Raw genomic sequence first — 17,264 nt, 5'->3', positions numbered from 1 at the left:
GTCAATGCACGACTGACAAAGCCAGTACATGTTGTGTTTGCTTGATAAGCACAAACCCTTCGTGACATCGCAGCTGCCGACTAAGATGGCGATAGAAAAATAAACAAGCGAGACTAGGTTCGCGAAACAAACAGGTCACCTGGTCTTGTCCAAATGAAAACTTTTTGGTTAGTGGCAAAAATTAGGTTTTTCTAGCATGTTTGTCGTTTATGAACGATCGTTTAAGATCAACTGACTGCACAGTACCGGGGAAAATGATTGAAAAGTTAAACCGCGTGTAAAAAAAATGCATTAATGTTTCGGGTTCAATGCTTTATAGCGATTTTTGTTAAAAGTAGGTTCATTGATTGTCTGACGCACGTTTAACCGCAAACTACAATATTGATCTGCCTATCCCACTTTGGAAAACAGTTAAAGTTTTTAATAGACGTTGAGTCACCGTCTCAATGCATCTGATCATCGCAAAAGAATTGAATCTAAAAAGCGGTCAGCCAAATTAGGTGGAAAGTCTTAAAAGTTCCTGCACAAACAGGAGTAACCATTTTAAGAAACGTGCTAAATAGAAGCATTGTAGTTCTTGTGCAAGTCTAACCCCACTGGTACAATTACAGCAAAAAACACAAAATAAATAAAAGTATCACAATTAGAACCTCACTGGTAAATCTTCACTCTAGTATTTTGATTGTCAACAACTGATGTTTCACTGGCTAAGTTAGATTTCGAAAAAAAATAGGTATAGATAGGTCATTCATCTATATTCAGCAGAAATGTTTTGACGAGCTGCACAATTTACATTTACATGTGTTGGAAGCTATAACTCTCATCACTTTGAATTAACTGCGCAGTAAACGCTTATACTTTCTTGATCATAAACTCCATTAAAACATAAATACAAACATGTGGTCTCACTCTTTTTAACAGTTGGACACTATTTTATACAAACGCTGGATACTATTCATCAGTTAACTTTCACAAGTCGCCTGCATGAATGACCAGCTCGCTTCTCAAATTTGCTAAAATAATAGTAGGTACTGTAATTGGAAATTGCTTTTGAGCAGCACCTCCAATGCATTTCCCTAACATTTTTTTTTCAAATGTCCTTTTCCATGGGAAAGTGTTGTGCCTGCTTGTCGCAATCAATGGATTGCGACAAATCTCGTACCATTGAGTGAGTTTAGCTTCGTTTCATATAGTATTGCACAAGAAAGATTTGAACGTGACCTGAGGCAGTGGCTTGTTCCAAACTAGTCAGCAGTGAAACAAACAATGTCTATTCAGTTGTTTCTCTGACCAGCACAATGAAACATTTCATTGACCGCTTTGATGTATTCAAAATCTATTGTTTATCTACCAACTAAAATAGAAGCATGAAAAACGTTCTTAAAGCCAAGCTGCATCAGTATACCAACTAAAACCTTGACTTTATTCAAGAAGCCTGCCTTAGAAACAAGTTTTACTTTTGCTAAGCATAATCTTTCTTCGTTAGTTCAATGTTACTCGAAGTGAAGTTTGACATCATTTTGAAGTAAAGTACAAACAAATAAATAACATGTAAACAAAATACAAACAACGGTCTACAAAGAACTTGATCTGTCTATCCACTGCTACATAAACGTCATCACACAGATCTAACAACATCTAACAGCTGACAAAAGAATCTCTTCAATGGATTACTGCACTGAGGCTCGAGTTGTTTGAGATGACATTCAATTAAATGAAGTAACATATTCTGTCGTGCCAAGTTCGCGAAGGTTTCACTGCTGAGGTCGCACTCTGCGGTTGCGAGCACGAAGAGCTTTCACTTTTAACGATTTTGACAAAAAAGGGCTTCATCTGACTGTCTCGAACTTGGCAACAAAAAACACACTTTCTGCATTAGTTAACGTATTTTGATGACAAATTAGCACAAAGTTACAAAAGCAAACAAATCGTCTTCTGGACTCCGACAAGCACGAGAACAGTGTAACTCACGACTTGAGCTGTAATCAGCAACAAGGTTTCTTTGCAACATGTTTTGATGCTACGTCATTGCCCCGGGCTGACGGATTAAGACTATTATGATTAGGCCCGTTTATAGTTTAATGTTATCTATTCGACGGTAATGTCATACAGTTAAATGTCATGCGGGGTCGTGAATAAAATCAAAACGGCAAATGCGGACGATTTCATGAATGAAGGGTCGTTACTTGTTAAGGCAAGCTTCGATAATTACTTGATCAAAAAACGCAGTGCTGAAAATGCCGACTAAACTAAAGGGGTCCAATATAAATATGCTTAAGGATTGTTTCACAGAAGGAAAAAAAAACATTGACCAGTATGATAATTCCATTTGAAATCATTGACAGTTGCACAGAGTTAAACAAACGTAAAAATAACCGAAGTTGCAAAACTTGCTGACTTCACTGCTTACACAACAATGTTCGACACAGTTTTTTGCCAGCATTACAAACCTCGAGTTTGTGGTCTATCTGAACGCTCTACCTGACAGTCAGCATAAAGCCGAGTGCTCAGTACTAAAACAGCAAGCGTTGCTTATATAAAGGTGAAACTTTTGAAGGCGGAACTTTTAAAGGTAATTTTTTTCGCTACTCCAGCAGAACGGAATAAATCTTTTTTGTGTAAAGGAAATCAGGACATCACGAAATTTAGATCCAGAGTCTGCAGACGTTGAATCAATATAAAAAGACTGTTAGGCTTGCTGAAATGGTTGAACACAGAGCTTTTAGCCATGAGATTAGTCACGACTCACGAGTACTGTAATAAGACCGGATAACAAATCTTCTCATTTTGATATAACTTTTACACCAAAACGCGATGTTTTTAAAACAATCATGCAAGACCGAAGCAATAGAAATGCCAAAAAAGGTAAAACTTAAAAATAGAACAATATTTTCTGAAAATTTGTTTGCCATCAGTATGATTAATAATTAATTAATGTATGCGATCAAAGAACACAAGACGGAAAACTTCCCTATACCCATGCTGCTAACGGTGATATTAATAACATTTTATATTTGTTGCAACATAAAAACTTAATGCGATAAATGTGAAAGTATAATCTTAAAGTTAAAAAAATTGATTGCAATTTTATTTTGAAATTTTTTTTTGACAAAAATAAACGAAATTTTTTTTGTCAAGCCATTCTTGCAATTCAGTTGTGACTGACTGCTGAGAATAGATACATCATGTGCCAAACTGAGACGTCATCACTCAATTTTCAACCATTAGAAGTTGTGTTCTCTTAATATGCACTAGGCAATAGACACTTATTGCATTTAATGACACAGAAGCAAATAAATCACGGTTTTCGGCTGCAAAAACTAATTCTTTTGAAAGATCCACAAAATGCAACCACTTCAAGGCACATGGTCTAAAAAGAGCTAACTGTACAAGCAAAATTGGTCGTATTTTACATTAACTCAACGTCTGTACACTGTAAATAAAAAATTTGCTGGCGGGGTAAACTAGCGAGGAAAAACAACAAGCAACAAATCTCCGGTATTGTTTACAGGCAGAAAAGGTGATGGGCGGTTAGAGACATTACGTAATCTTCAAAACCCGCTGTCTGTACACATAAATAAAATGTTAATAACACGGTTTACGGAGTGACTGCTGCTTGTGTGCTGAATGAAAGATGAAGTAAAAAATAAAACCTTTTTTATTCATTTTGCGTTGTGAAACGTCATACTGACGTAACCGTTGTAATTTTATGAACTAACAGAACTGATGGCACAGTGAAGACCAAGTTTCTTTTTGTGCTTTCTTTTACGGGCTTAAACAACACCCTTCTGACAAAACCTGACATTTTCATATTGATTCAACGTTCTGCAGACGTCAAATATTAGGTAAATGTGATTATATTCATTCATCATGCAGATCTAACTTGAAAATCAGTGTCTAAATTATAAATCTGCAACCACTAAAATCTGTTATCAATGTCTATATTGACGAAGCTTAGCTGATACACCAATCAGAAAATTGATACTCTTTTACATTGATTTAACGTTAGTAGACGTCAAAACAATGTAACAATTAAGAGAATTGATTTGCTGGCTGGTACTATTCTACACAAGCACTGCAGCACTCTGATACCAAAAGTACTGGTCAACCTTTGGGAGGCAATCTGCAGAAAAATATAGGTGAAAACAAGATACACTTCAGCGCCTGAGATTTGTCTAAGATTTGTAGATTTGTCTAAATGACAAGCGCATCCCAATAATATGTAAAAACTAAAATAGTTAAGTTAAAACCCAGCTACCAAACATACATCCATGAAGAGTTTGTCGAGGCACAAGTGCTACTGCATACAATTTCTATATTTGCACAAACCGGATATTGGTGGACTTGTTCTGCGTGCCTATGAAGGACTTTCTTGAAGTTAGTGATCCACCTAGGTCATTTTACATTAATTCAACTTCTGCAAACGTTAAAATTAACGCAAAAAAAGTGCTGTCTCTTCAAAGGGAACGGGCCTGGCTTTCACTTGCAAGATTTTCCAATTGTGTAGAAAACGTTGAAAAAACGCAAAAATTGACGGAAGTGACACCAGATCACGTGTTAAAAGTCGTGAATGGAAAACCAAACGTTCAGTTCCAAGCTTTTGTCATAAACACAAATTCAATGCCAACCTTTAGGTCAATAAATCAAATCCATTTACGGTGATTCAACGTTATATAGAAATGAATAAAAAAAATATCCTTGAATCAGAAAAGAGGTGTTAGTTAATTTAAATTAAGTCCTGATTTTTTTTATGTGATGTATCGGACGCAGACAACGAATGGAACGCATGGTATAGCAACGCTGGACGAAGCTACACTCACCTGGCTCTCCACCACCTGCCCTGAAATTTGATCTAGTCTCAAACGAAAGAAGAAGAAGAAGAACGTTTACTTCAAGACTTAAGCATAGACGTGGTTATTACAAGATCTTTTACTTCGCCGACAAATCAGTTCTTATTAAATTGATTCTGTGTGTACAGACAATGAATCAGAGTGTGAAAAAAGACTGATTTGTTGGCGGGAGAGTAGTTGATGGTATCTGCTGAGTTTTTTTTTTTTGTTTTTTTTCTGTTGAGTTAGAAACAACATTTCAGTTGAAAGAACAGTGGGATGGTTACAAAATGAAATCATCCCATTAGCAATCAAACATTTGTGGGATCTTTCAGAGGAAAAATAATAGAAAAACAATTAGGTGGAAAAATATGAGAATTCCGTAAGAAAAGCAATCAAATTACGTGCTTCTTTTACATGTACAGGGAAACTTATTCTAAGGTTCCTCATGACAATCTCTTAAACTTAGGATTTTTGATCAAGTATTCACTTTCATACTAAGGCTGTTATGTAGACATAGAATAGGTGCGTTTCAAGGATGTACAATCGCTTGTGCTCGGAAGGTATATGCACTGTGCAATTCTTTATGTGCCACAAGTTGGCAGTTGACACGGAAATAGACAGATCATATTATGTCAACATTCCAGCTCGCAAAACCCGTCTTTCTATATAGATTCAACGTTTACAGACGTTACAAAAGGATCAAAGTTAAAAGAATGAATTTTACTAGTTGGACCGGTATGCAAAAACAAAAACTAAAAAAACACAGCTTTGAAAACTCAAAGAGCAGAATCTCTCAAATCGCAGTCTCGAGCGCACTCGTCATGATCAATCAAGCAAACAACTCGCTGGCGCCACCTAAAAGAAAACCACGCACAGATTTTGAAGGTTTCTAAAATATGTTTCGGATCTTTCAAAAAAAAAAAAACGTTTGGCAACGTTGAAACGATAACAAATACACTTTGGTTAGCTTGGTATCCAGTTAAAAGCAACAAACAACCGACTCCCATCACGTCAAGCCCAAAGGTAACCCACCCTGGCTTCTGTTAGACTTGGAGAACTAATGGTTTAACAACTGAACATTAACATTTGGATTTTGTTCAAGAATGCAATCAGGACTTAAAATAAGTTCTCTGACGGACATGGACATTATATCAAGCTATAATATAATGCTGAAGGTTGTATGCAGTCTAATATATAAACGTTTCAACATGAAGAAACATTCAAGAAATCAATTGCTTTTATGACAAAATCTTCAGTAATCGTAAAAGTAGCATTTGTTTAACGCCACAGTGCTAACTATGCTCTTAAATATAGTTCAGACATAACTACAGTGAAACGAAATTTTTTTAAGCTACTTTTTCTTTCTTATGAGATTATATATGTGATTCAAAGAAACTGCAACATGCTTTATTTGAAGAAGCATTTTTAAACTCCGTTTTTGACAAAAAGCCCAATTAAGCAAAGCAAGAATTCAGGTGTTGTTTGTTACTCGCTCTGTTATTGACAATGTCACTACCATGTTAGTGCAGTGCAGAGGAACGAACAGCAGATCATAAATTAATCCTCGATCCAGCCAGTAAAACTGGGCTTTCTAAGTTATTTCAACGTGGCTATGTAAAAAAGGGGCAATTTTTACTGGTTGGAGAAACACTCTCACCACCACAAGGCGAGAGATGCTACTGACCCTAAAAAAAAAATAAAAGATTTCGTTTCCTTTGGTGAATGAATTTCCAAACGCAAAAACGATAAAATACAGATCAACAGAAACAGAGCTATTCCCAAGATTAGGCTACTTTTGGTCAAGCGGGGCGAACCTCATACAGTTGCAAACATACTCAACCAGCAAACCTGTCTTTTTCTTGTAATGATTCGACGTTGAATCAGTGTAAAAAAAACTGATTTGCTGACTGGGAAAATGATCATTGCACAGTCACTCACTGGCAGTCCATCTTTGGTGGGACTGAATGCATTTCCTGAATCCACATCCGGGTGGCCTCGCCGTGTGTCTGACGTGGTTTCTGAGAAATACAGAGACATACGTCAAAATGTTTGCACGATCCTTGGCAAGCAGATGATGATTGTCATCGGAAGATTTAAAGCCATCAATTTACAAAACAATAACATTAAATGGGTGTTAAGATTACAAGACGTACAGACAAAAATTGTAAAAGATTTTTTTTTAAATCGATTAACAAATCTATTGGTTGCAAAATAACTTTTGGAGCGAAGAAATGCTTTTTAACGATACATAAAAAAAATTCTGCGTTTGTAGCTAAGTTAGCCAAAAAATAATACTTCATTGGATAACTACGATTGGCAAAAATACAAAGCTCAGTCGTTTCTACTTGTAGTTGAAGTCTGTTATAAGTTTGAGTCACTAAGGAAGACAACAAGTAAAAAAAATGTTTAGGTCAGTATAGGATTTAGTCACACAAGCAACAGCATTACTGCGAAATTTTTCTACAAACAATCTAACACTATATCAACATTGCACCATAAAATGGCACGTGGCAAAAAAAACTTGCCAAAGTGACTTCACCATCACAGACCTGTGCGCCCAACAAGGCGTACTTCTATGTCAGTTAAACGTTTCTGAAAGGCAAAGCGGTAAAAGGTATAGCTCGCGAGAAGCGTGGGAATAGAGGCAGGTGTAAACACGTCCACCCCAAAAGACAGGCTGATAGCACCATGGACATTCTAGTTCGATCGCAAATTTGTACGATCAACTGTGTGAGCGTTAACCTTGGATAAACAGTCACTGAAATTGCCACAACTCAATGTTGATTCAACGTTTTAACAGTACAGGGCTGGCGGTGGTGGCTCATTTCTTGTGGTAATAAAAATCTTTAAAAAAAAATAAATTTTGAAAGAAAACAAAATAAAAATAACGTTTGTATCGAAACTAAACGAGACGTTTATGTTTAGAACATTCCAACTTGAATAATTAGCAAATCGTTCAGTATCGTATTCACAACGGAACGAAATCGTTTTTTTTTTAGAAAAATAAAACAGAAAAAACAAAGAATGTCGGGACAAGAAAAATTTGTAATACAATGTTTTCGTTTCGGACAGACTAAGTGAAAAGCAAGGTCAGGATAGTTTCGTCCAGTACTGCAAAACAGTATCCTTCTATTCTATGTATTCAGTTTGACGTCTCATAAAAATGTTGTCAAACAGAAAGCGATCTTTGGTGTGCCACTTCGTTTACAGCAAATAATTCAAAAAGGGTTACATGAAGACACAGAGCAGTTAACCTCTGTGAATGAACATTAAAAACTGTTATTATACGTAAAAAAAAGTAATTTCTTTGAGACGTGAATATATTATGTCGAAAAGATGAAACATGAACTAAGAAAAGTGAATATTGTAAAAAGTAAAAATCGCCTGAAAAAATTTTCAAAATCACATCACTTCTAGGGTCAATAAGATTCAACTCGTGTGCAAAAACTGTTTGCCAAAGGTAGTGGCTACTTTGTAGGCATGCCTTACCTTATATGACTGCAAAATTAGATGTATCACAACGCAGACAAAAGCAGTTTAACTACACATTATGCCAGTTTAACACAAAAGTCAAAAGCAAAAATAAAAACGTGAAAGTTGAACTCGCCGGTAGAAACACACAACTCGGTGAAATGATTGAGCAAGACGTACTGTTGCAACAAACTAGTTTGCAATGCTGCGTACAGCTTCCTTTCATTGTGTGAGCTATATTTGTATTTCACACTTGGAAGTGAAGACCTGCTTTGATTATCTAAAAATTCAAATACTTATCGTTCTTTTCAAAGAAAATTTAAAAAAATAAATGCAAACTGGCAAATTATAGTTGCTCTGTAACTTATTTAGGCTGGACAGAAAAAAATAATTTTTCAATTCACACATCTTCAAAAACCCTAAATGTACGTTTTTTTTGTCACAAATAGTGTTATTTTACGTTTGCAAGCATTGAAGAAAATTTGACTTTAAGCGTTTCTTTTTGCGAAATAGCTGACATACACGAACCAAAATTCAGTTGCCCTAAAAAGAAAAATACAGTAGCTCACACAATGACTAAACCTCTAGTCTACACCTCTGTTGTTTATTTTGGCATGACGTCACAATGTTTTCTGGTGTTAGGGAGAAACAACCCAATGTATGAAGTCAAGTCACCATATAATGTTGGACACTGTAAAATTAGCAAAAACTTACAAAAACGCGCCATGTGTACAGTAGTTAAATCGCCATCTTCTCTGCTAAGTGCTAACACAAACTAAGATACTTTCACTTCAAGGCCAACTTTAGTCTATCAAACTAGAAGTTCTGATAAACAAGTTTCCTAAAAACGTGATTTCTCAAACTATACCATTATGGCTTGTTTATCGCTAAATATACTACAAAAGCAATTACTTTTTATGAACTGTAATTCACAGCAATAATGAAAAGACGACTAAACTACACACTTCATCAATGGACTGCGTAACTGCTGCGAATCAACATTTCACACTTTCCTCGAAACTTAATTGCCACAAGGAATAAAAAAATGTTTTTAGTCCACGGATGTATCACGGGAACTGGTGAAAGTGAAGAGGTTTTGGTGGATAACAGCTTAATTCTGTTGATTTATAATTACATATTTGTTACGTTACAGTGATGTTAAGTTTACAGTAAAAGTAAGGTTATAACCCCTTTTTACCAGAGCCAGCTATGGAAGTATCAATCCCATATATTCCTGAAGATCTTTTGCTAAGGCTGTTTCTTCTTCTGCTGGAACTTCTGTGTCGTCTTCTTGTGGAGGATCTCCTGATACCAATCCTGGTCGAGACAAAAGTAAACTTCTTGCCCTTTTTTCGTCCAGCACTTCTGGGAGTGCGAGGGAGACTTCTTCCAGGATTGGCATAGGGATCATAAATGTCTATGACGGGAGAAGACAGCTTTGGAGGAATGTGTTTCTTCATTTTAAGTTATGGATCCCCTTCCTTTTCGGAGTCGTTTTCTTCTGGATTAGATTCACTTATGTTTTGATTATAATATTCTTTGGAAAATTGATCATGACAGAAACAGAATGTTTTTGTGAGATAACTTAGGGAGTGACTTATTCAACTAACTATGCTTTATTTCTACAAAAAGAACACAGAGTAAATTTTCAAAAATGTCTGACACCTATTCGGCACTATCACTTCAATCAGTTTATGACAAACAAAGACTCTTAAAATAGAGTGTTTGCTTACACTAGCGTGATATGTTCGTTAGATAGAAGAAAACTCTCTGCAAAGCAATATCTTTGATAAAATTAATCACTTTTCTAAAAGAGTTAATGGCTGAATGTGACATTCAATATTAAATCTGATGTTTAGTCTAAATCCTGCATTAACGCAGACAAAAATTTATGTATCTAAGATTTCCAACAACACATACGTCCTGTTAAAAGATAACGTCCATCCAGCTTTCATGACCTAATTCCCTTTTTAGCATGCAAATTGACATGCAGTAATGAGAAAAATTAACAAAGAAAAACGTTACGTTATGTGAAAGTAACATATTTTAATGGTGATGCGCACAATACATTTTTTATCAATTTGGTAGCAGATTTTTACATCCCAGTGAAGGCAAGAACTATATCATCACACTCTCTACACAAAACAGACCAATGCCATACCGGTAGAACAAAGAAACTACAAAGTAATGACAAGAATTGTTTTGCTAACACTAAAAACAAAAAAAACTCCATCATGACTGTCCCACTTTACTCTGTTGGTAGAAAAAAAGTGTAAAACGTCGAGTTGAAACGACCTTTCCTCTCTTCACGCTTCACCTTGACATTGCTGTTGGTACGATGCATCAACTATAAGTTAGAGTAGCCAATCCATGCACACTTGCACAGGTATCACTCAAACCTGCCTGGCAATTGCTTTGCTCACCTGCGCTCAGCTATATGTGTCCTAAATTGCTTGGTTCAAGATTCTTGCATAATTAACTAGAAATAAAGCTCGCACTTAACGCTAGTAGCGAATGCCATCACCAACCATGCGACAAGGAAAAAATCAACATTTTACCAACAGGAACTGACGAAGAAAAGTGTGAATATGAAGGAACACAAAGAATGATAAAGTACTTCGGCACTTCCGCTTTTTGGGGGCACGAATTTCCATAAAAACCATAATTCTTTCAGTCAATGACTTGGCAATCGATTGAGTGAAAAAAAACTTACCAGTTGTATTTCGAATTTAAGACTATATTTAAAAGCAAATTTCCATCAATCAAACATTGACATCATTATCAGCTGTCTTTCAAAATAAGACATGTTCTGACTGCAAAACAAGATATCTCACTTGAATACCGAGAAAATGAAGCTAGTTTCAAAACAAACCCTTCCCTGACATTGATAGATGAAAATTATCAAGATTGTGTTATTTTGGCATGACAGCGTTTTGGTAAATATCATATTTGGAAAACATGGCTATTGTCTTGCACAAGCCTAATTTGACAGAAAAAATAATAAGTTGAACGTTTTCGATTTCCACAATCTCTTAAAATTTTATTTTATAAAAATTGGAACGTTTGACAAAACTCCTATAATATCATAGATTTCTCATGAAACTGATCAATACAAGCTATCAGATAGCAGGAATAACATCACAGTTACACCACTGGGTGACTAAATAACAGGACTTTGTTTTTGGAGTAGAAAGCAAACTCTTCAACTCTTTCTCATAATTGTAAAAGACTCAAGGCCAGAAGCGATATACAACATTGATTTAAATAATTATGAAAACGGTTAGTTGTAAAGCAAAAGCATTGACATTCCTCAAACAAATGGGGAACAAACCGACGATGGATTATGATGATGATGATGATTCCTGTCAAAACGGAAGAGTGCTTTAGCTGTTGTGGTAAGGGAATGGATCAATCGTTTGAAAAGACTAGTAGGAGTGTGAAAAACCCAGTGAGACAAAAAGTTTTACGGTGCAACTGTTAATATTGCAGCTGGCAAAGAAATGCTTTTACACCCTGATTCTATTAATTACTCAGGACGTGATCACTCATCCGTGACACGAAGAAAACCAAAGAGTCCAATGTCGAATGAATTTTGGAGTATCCAAAGTCGGTAAAAAAAATCAAGATTTCAGATTGGTACCGTAGTAATGAGGAACAAGACTTGGTTTCAAATCTTTCAAGTTTTGTTGAGATTTTCTTTCATTGCTCATTTCCAAAATTTGTAATCGCGGTTACAATGGTTGCGCTTTTGACTCTAGGTTGGCTCTCTCACCAGTCTTTTTTCCAAACTTTACATGAATAACACAAACACTGCATTTACTCAGCACTCTGAAGAAGAATACTGCTGCAATACACGCAAAAATGGACTATGCAAACATACCATGCAGCTTGGGCAGTGAACATCATCAATTATATTGTCACCCGCTGTTGGAATCGGCTGTTGCAAACAACGAATTTGCAAACGTTACCACGCAGGGAGGCACGTTACCAAACAGGTAACAGAAATTGTTTTTACACCCTTTCAACATCGCTGCACGTTCAAACGACATAAAACGTCAATTTTTGTTGACTGGGAGACGACTGAGTGAAATTAACAAGATTAATGACTCTTTCGTTCAGTAAATCACAAATGCTTCAATACATGGCAGCAAGAAACTTTCCGGGAAATCATTCGATATTTATGACTTTCCAATGACATTTGTAGAGCCATTGCCAAATATGCGGACGTCTATTTCAGTAAAGGTTAAGCGAAACAACATTGAAACGGGGCTACAAAAACGCTTCTTTACAATAAATTCTTCTTCTTCTTCTTCTCTCGTGTTGTCGCTATATGTCAGGGCATCCGTTGGTTAGCCACTGCTTGACAGATTGATATTATTGATATTATTATATTATACGCGCTTTTACATTAAACATGACAAAATGTACTTTCAAGAGGACTCAGTATGACGAATGATCAGAGAATTGTAAGGGGAGCAATTGTTCTACAAGCAAACGTTTAGCAATATTTTTTCTCGTTTCAAAACTTAACCTGCTCCTAATCGGCAACGTCCTTTCTCACAATAGTTTTTTGAAATATAATTAGGCCAATTAACTAATATAATTAGGCCACTGTACACTAACATACAAAACACTTTTTTGTCAACTTTTGCTATACGAAAATTGCACTGACGCTCCCTTAACAGTTTCAATCTTCAAGTAGAAAGCATTACTCTTTACTTTGATAATATGCAGCATGTATTTAGGGTAGGCAATAGGCATTCGCCGAAAACAAACATTTAATCATTCATGCAAGGATATTGAACCTACTAACAGTCTCTCTCTGTCCTGTGGGATAGATTTATCGACCATTACCTAGACAGCAAAATCTGTTATTTTTACATTGAATTATCGTCTGCAGAAGTTTAATCGATATAAAAATGAAGGGTTTTGTTGTTTGAGTAAGGCCAACACAAACTGTTAGTTAGAACTAAACACTCAGGCTGTCAACTCTTTTCTTGGTATCGGCGCTTAAAATGCGCTTCACGCTTAAAAACTACAACTATACCTTTCATCTGATCAAAACTAAGCAAATATAAATCTGTCTTCACAGTGATGCAACATCTAAAGACAATGGAACAACCGGACTGATCAGTAGCGAATGCATTTTAAGCTGATCTTCACGTAACGGTATAGGCTCGCACAAGTGTAAATTCTGTAGTGTAGACAAACGCTTTCGCAACTCTTGCATTTATGGTGGTCGGAGATTTGCATTTCGATTGGCCAAATTAGTTAAGCTTATTGGTAGACATTTCGTTGTCGCTCAGCCAAGTGACTACGTATGGTGATTAGCATTTGAATGAATACATTTTGGGCTGTGGTATCGATCGACTGTTGTCGCTATGAAGTCTGTCGCCAAACGATGTGAGACAAACGCACAAGTAATTCTCAGAAAAAATGCAAATGATACTGATGTGATCTAACCAACGAAATCTAATACAAAGCCAATGCAACGTAAAACACTCGTGAACCGTGATGTTTCAAATAAACTCCCAGTTTCGATTAGGCTACAGATAGAAATACCTGATGAGCAATAACTGGCGATAATTAACATGCAAAAGTGTTCATAAATGACTGAGCACTTGACCCTTCAAGATTTTTTAAAAACGCTTGCTCACTTTTTTAAAGAACCTGCATGATTTTGAAATCAGGTCAAAAAATGAATCCTGGTATTAAAAGTGTATAACTTTACGTAAAAAATTCATAATGTATAAACTTTACACAACTTGATAGCATGCAAAAGTATTTAAATATCACAACCTTACAAAATAATGAAGTGTCTCTAAAGTCTAAATGTAAACTAAACCTGTCGCTCAGTTTTCTTTTCTCAAAGCTATCGTACAAAACAACATCTAAACATGATTTGTCTGATCAATTTTTAAAGTATCGTCAAGTTAAGCTTATTGTATCTAAAATACAAACTGTAAGCCTCAAGAATCCTCAAGTAGCTCTTCACTGACAAAGCACTGGTCTCGTCAAACGTCACCGGTCCAACATTCACTTTATACCTCTGACTTGGCACACAATGTTCAACCATAAAGCCACCGAGCTCAGGTAAACGTTAGTACGAACGTCAGGCAAATAAAACCAATGACACATGAAGCCATTCAACTGTGAAGCACTTACACGCTTGAATAAGTTCTAGCGTTGAACAATACAGGCTTTTGATCTCTACGGAATTGTATTCAAGTGACATCCAAAAGTTGACATGGTTTTTGTAAATGACAATGTAAGGCAACGTCAACAACAATGCAGAGGTTTCGACAAGAGCAACGAAATAACTTGCTTTACGAATTTGGTGAAATTGCAGAAGCTGTGAACAACAGCCAACCTCAATAACCAAAACCCAGTCCCGAAAATTACGTGAAACGCTGCAGGCAGTTACACAACATCTGCAACATCAAAATCCAAACGACTGCAACATCAAATTCCAGGCGACTACAATCCCACCAGCAAATCAGTCGTCTTTTACATTGATTCAAAGTGAACAGACGTATAATCAACGTAAAAAACTTGATTAGCTACCTGAGAAGCATCGCACAATAAACTGTAATCAACCAAACTGATTGAAAACTTAAAGAAAAGCGCGCATCAATTTAACTCACATCCAGACGGGAATTGAGTTACCTTCCAGAGAAGTTACTTTCTCCTTCTCCCATTACCCTATTTGTTAAAGGGAAGCGTATGATTTACCATTTAACTAACAGGTGCGTAGGTCAGTTTAAAAAGAAAAATCAGAATCTGATACGTCAATCAACAAATGGTTATGAGTTAAGAAACACAAACTCGTCCTGTGCCAAACTGCTCTCCCTCTTTATACTCAGCCAACAAAAAATAAAACAAAATAATACTTTCGATAAGTCACTACCTTTGAATGCCAAACTTCCATACAAGGTAGTACAGCTCGCACACGAAATAAGGCTCTTCAAAACAAACGTTGAAGATATAATTTTTCACTAAAGTGTCACAAATTCAGCAGCTTCATTGATTGACTAATCTCCGAGAAATCAGAAGCTCAATCCTTTAAGGTTTCGCACGAGTCCACTACGTAAAGACGCTTTGAATAACAACTGACGCAAGCCCAGCCACTATGTTGGTAGAGTGTAATATGTAGAGCCACCAATTTTTTGACCTAAAAACTTGAAATTTTGAGTTTATAATTTACAAATTTGGCCTAATTTTGACCAATAACTTTATGCGTTTGCAACCCAAATGCGAAATACGATGAAATTAATGAAAATGAAATGTGATATGTAAATGAAAACAAAATCAAGAAATCTTGACAGTTCAGTGCTTCGTGAGAATAAAACAACATCAAATTTTATCACAAGACCAACAACGTACGCTCTTGGTAGTTAAACATCATAAAGCCAGTGTTCAACTTTGGGCAACTTTCAAAGAACCCATCCCAGACAGAAAATCAGTCGCTTTTTACATTGATACAACGTCTGCAGACGTAAAAAGCGACTGATTTGCTGTCTGGGATACTGCTGTCTGGGAAACGAACGAAAAACGATGACAGGTGGCAAAATAACAGAAAAACAACTAAATTTTGTTTTGTTTGCAGGTTTGATTTCAGATGACTGGTAGAATATTCCCACATTTCTATTTTCTACAGATTGCTTTCGCAACTGCTGAGATATTAAGACAAATAAAATTGACACATAATTACATCGCGTTTGTTTGCTAGCTGAGTTGATTGAACACACAAAAGCAAAAAACTGACACTGGAAAGCTACACACGATCTCCGATAAAGCTTTGGCTCGCTAATCATTTACTCACAAATGTATTGAAAAACCACTTGTTCAAACTTAAAAACGTTCAAATTACAGTGATTTTTAAAGGCTTCTCTTTTGCTCCAGTGCAGTTTTGCTAGCTATTCATTGACAACAAATGCGTAGCATCGCTTGCGAGACTGAAGTAAAGACTGTCCTTTTTACACTAATGCAACATCTACAAGCGTTGATTCAATACAAAAATACGGGTTTTGTTTGCCAGCTGAGCAAGTCATGTGTAGCCTGAGTACTCCACTGTGCTTGACAAAAAAGATGGTAAACAGACATGGCTGACGGGTTGAAGATAACTAATCACATTTACATCAGTTCAATGCTTGAATGACGCTAAATCTATGAAAGAAATCAACCTGTGAAGTGACAGGCTTGAAATATAATTTTGCTCTGAAGTGACTTGGTACAACAGACTTATGACATTTCACAACTCAAGCTATCAAAATCATGTTTTCTACACACTCCAACTCATTACCTTCCAAATACAGCGAAAAAGTCATACAAAATAAAACTTTTTGCTGGCAGCTTTGCAATTGATCACCTGCAGCACGAACTGTGACAACATATTTATGAAAAACCATCTACTTTTAAGGGCGGCTAAGCGTAAACCAAAAGCAACAAGCTATGCTATAGCCCCAGGCAACAGTGTGTGTCAGATAACTGACCCAAGAAACGCCACTTACAAGAAGTTAACAAAATAATGATGCATTTGCTTGTTTTCAATGCAGTTATTAACTTCGATAAACCGTGTAATTTTTCGCATGGAGAAAATAGAGAAGGGTGGAGGTATATCCTTGTAAAGAAAACGATCGACTTCGCTAATTAAACCATCGTCAAAAGATAACAATTCGCAGACTTCTCCGTTTGAATCTCTGTGGCCGAAGGTTTATCTCCAGAGCAATGACGTCCATGTTAGATCTTGTTGCAATCTCCAATTCAAATTACCACACAATTCTTGTCTTTGGCATTTATTTTTGATAGTTAAAAATAAATTGCATTATATAAAAATTACTTTTTAGTTTTTACGTTAGTAAATTTGGTTTCAGTCTGAAAAGCTCCAGACTTTTGTAATAGCAACAAGCACATATGTATAAGACTTAGTAATTCTGCTACCAACACTTCAAGCTGGCAAAA

At 36.1% G+C, this 17,264-nt stretch overlaps 1 protein-coding gene across 2 annotated transcripts in view; it reads right to left on the bottom strand.

The window, feature by feature from the left end:
- LOC145770325 (uncharacterized) overlaps positions 1-17,264 on the bottom strand; it is a 74,751-nt gene that overhangs the window by 24,198 nt on the left and 33,289 nt on the right. For both annotated transcript variants that reach the window (XM_082581928.1, XM_082581935.1), the window contains exon 4: positions 6,771-6,850. In XM_082581928.1, the coding sequence (XP_082438054.1) occupies positions 6,771-6,850 (80 nt within the window). The remainder of the gene's footprint in view (positions 1-6,770; positions 6,851-17,264) is intronic.

The sequence above is a fragment of the Aplidium turbinatum genome, chromosome 1 (genome assembly GCF_918807975.1).
Source record: "Aplidium turbinatum chromosome 1, kaAplTurb1.1, whole genome shotgun sequence".
NCBI classification, from domain to species: domain Eukaryota; kingdom Metazoa; phylum Chordata; class Ascidiacea; order Aplousobranchia; family Polyclinidae; genus Aplidium; species Aplidium turbinatum.
Note: the sequence above shows the minus strand (reverse complement) of the source record. Positions and strands in the feature narration are given on the sequence as shown.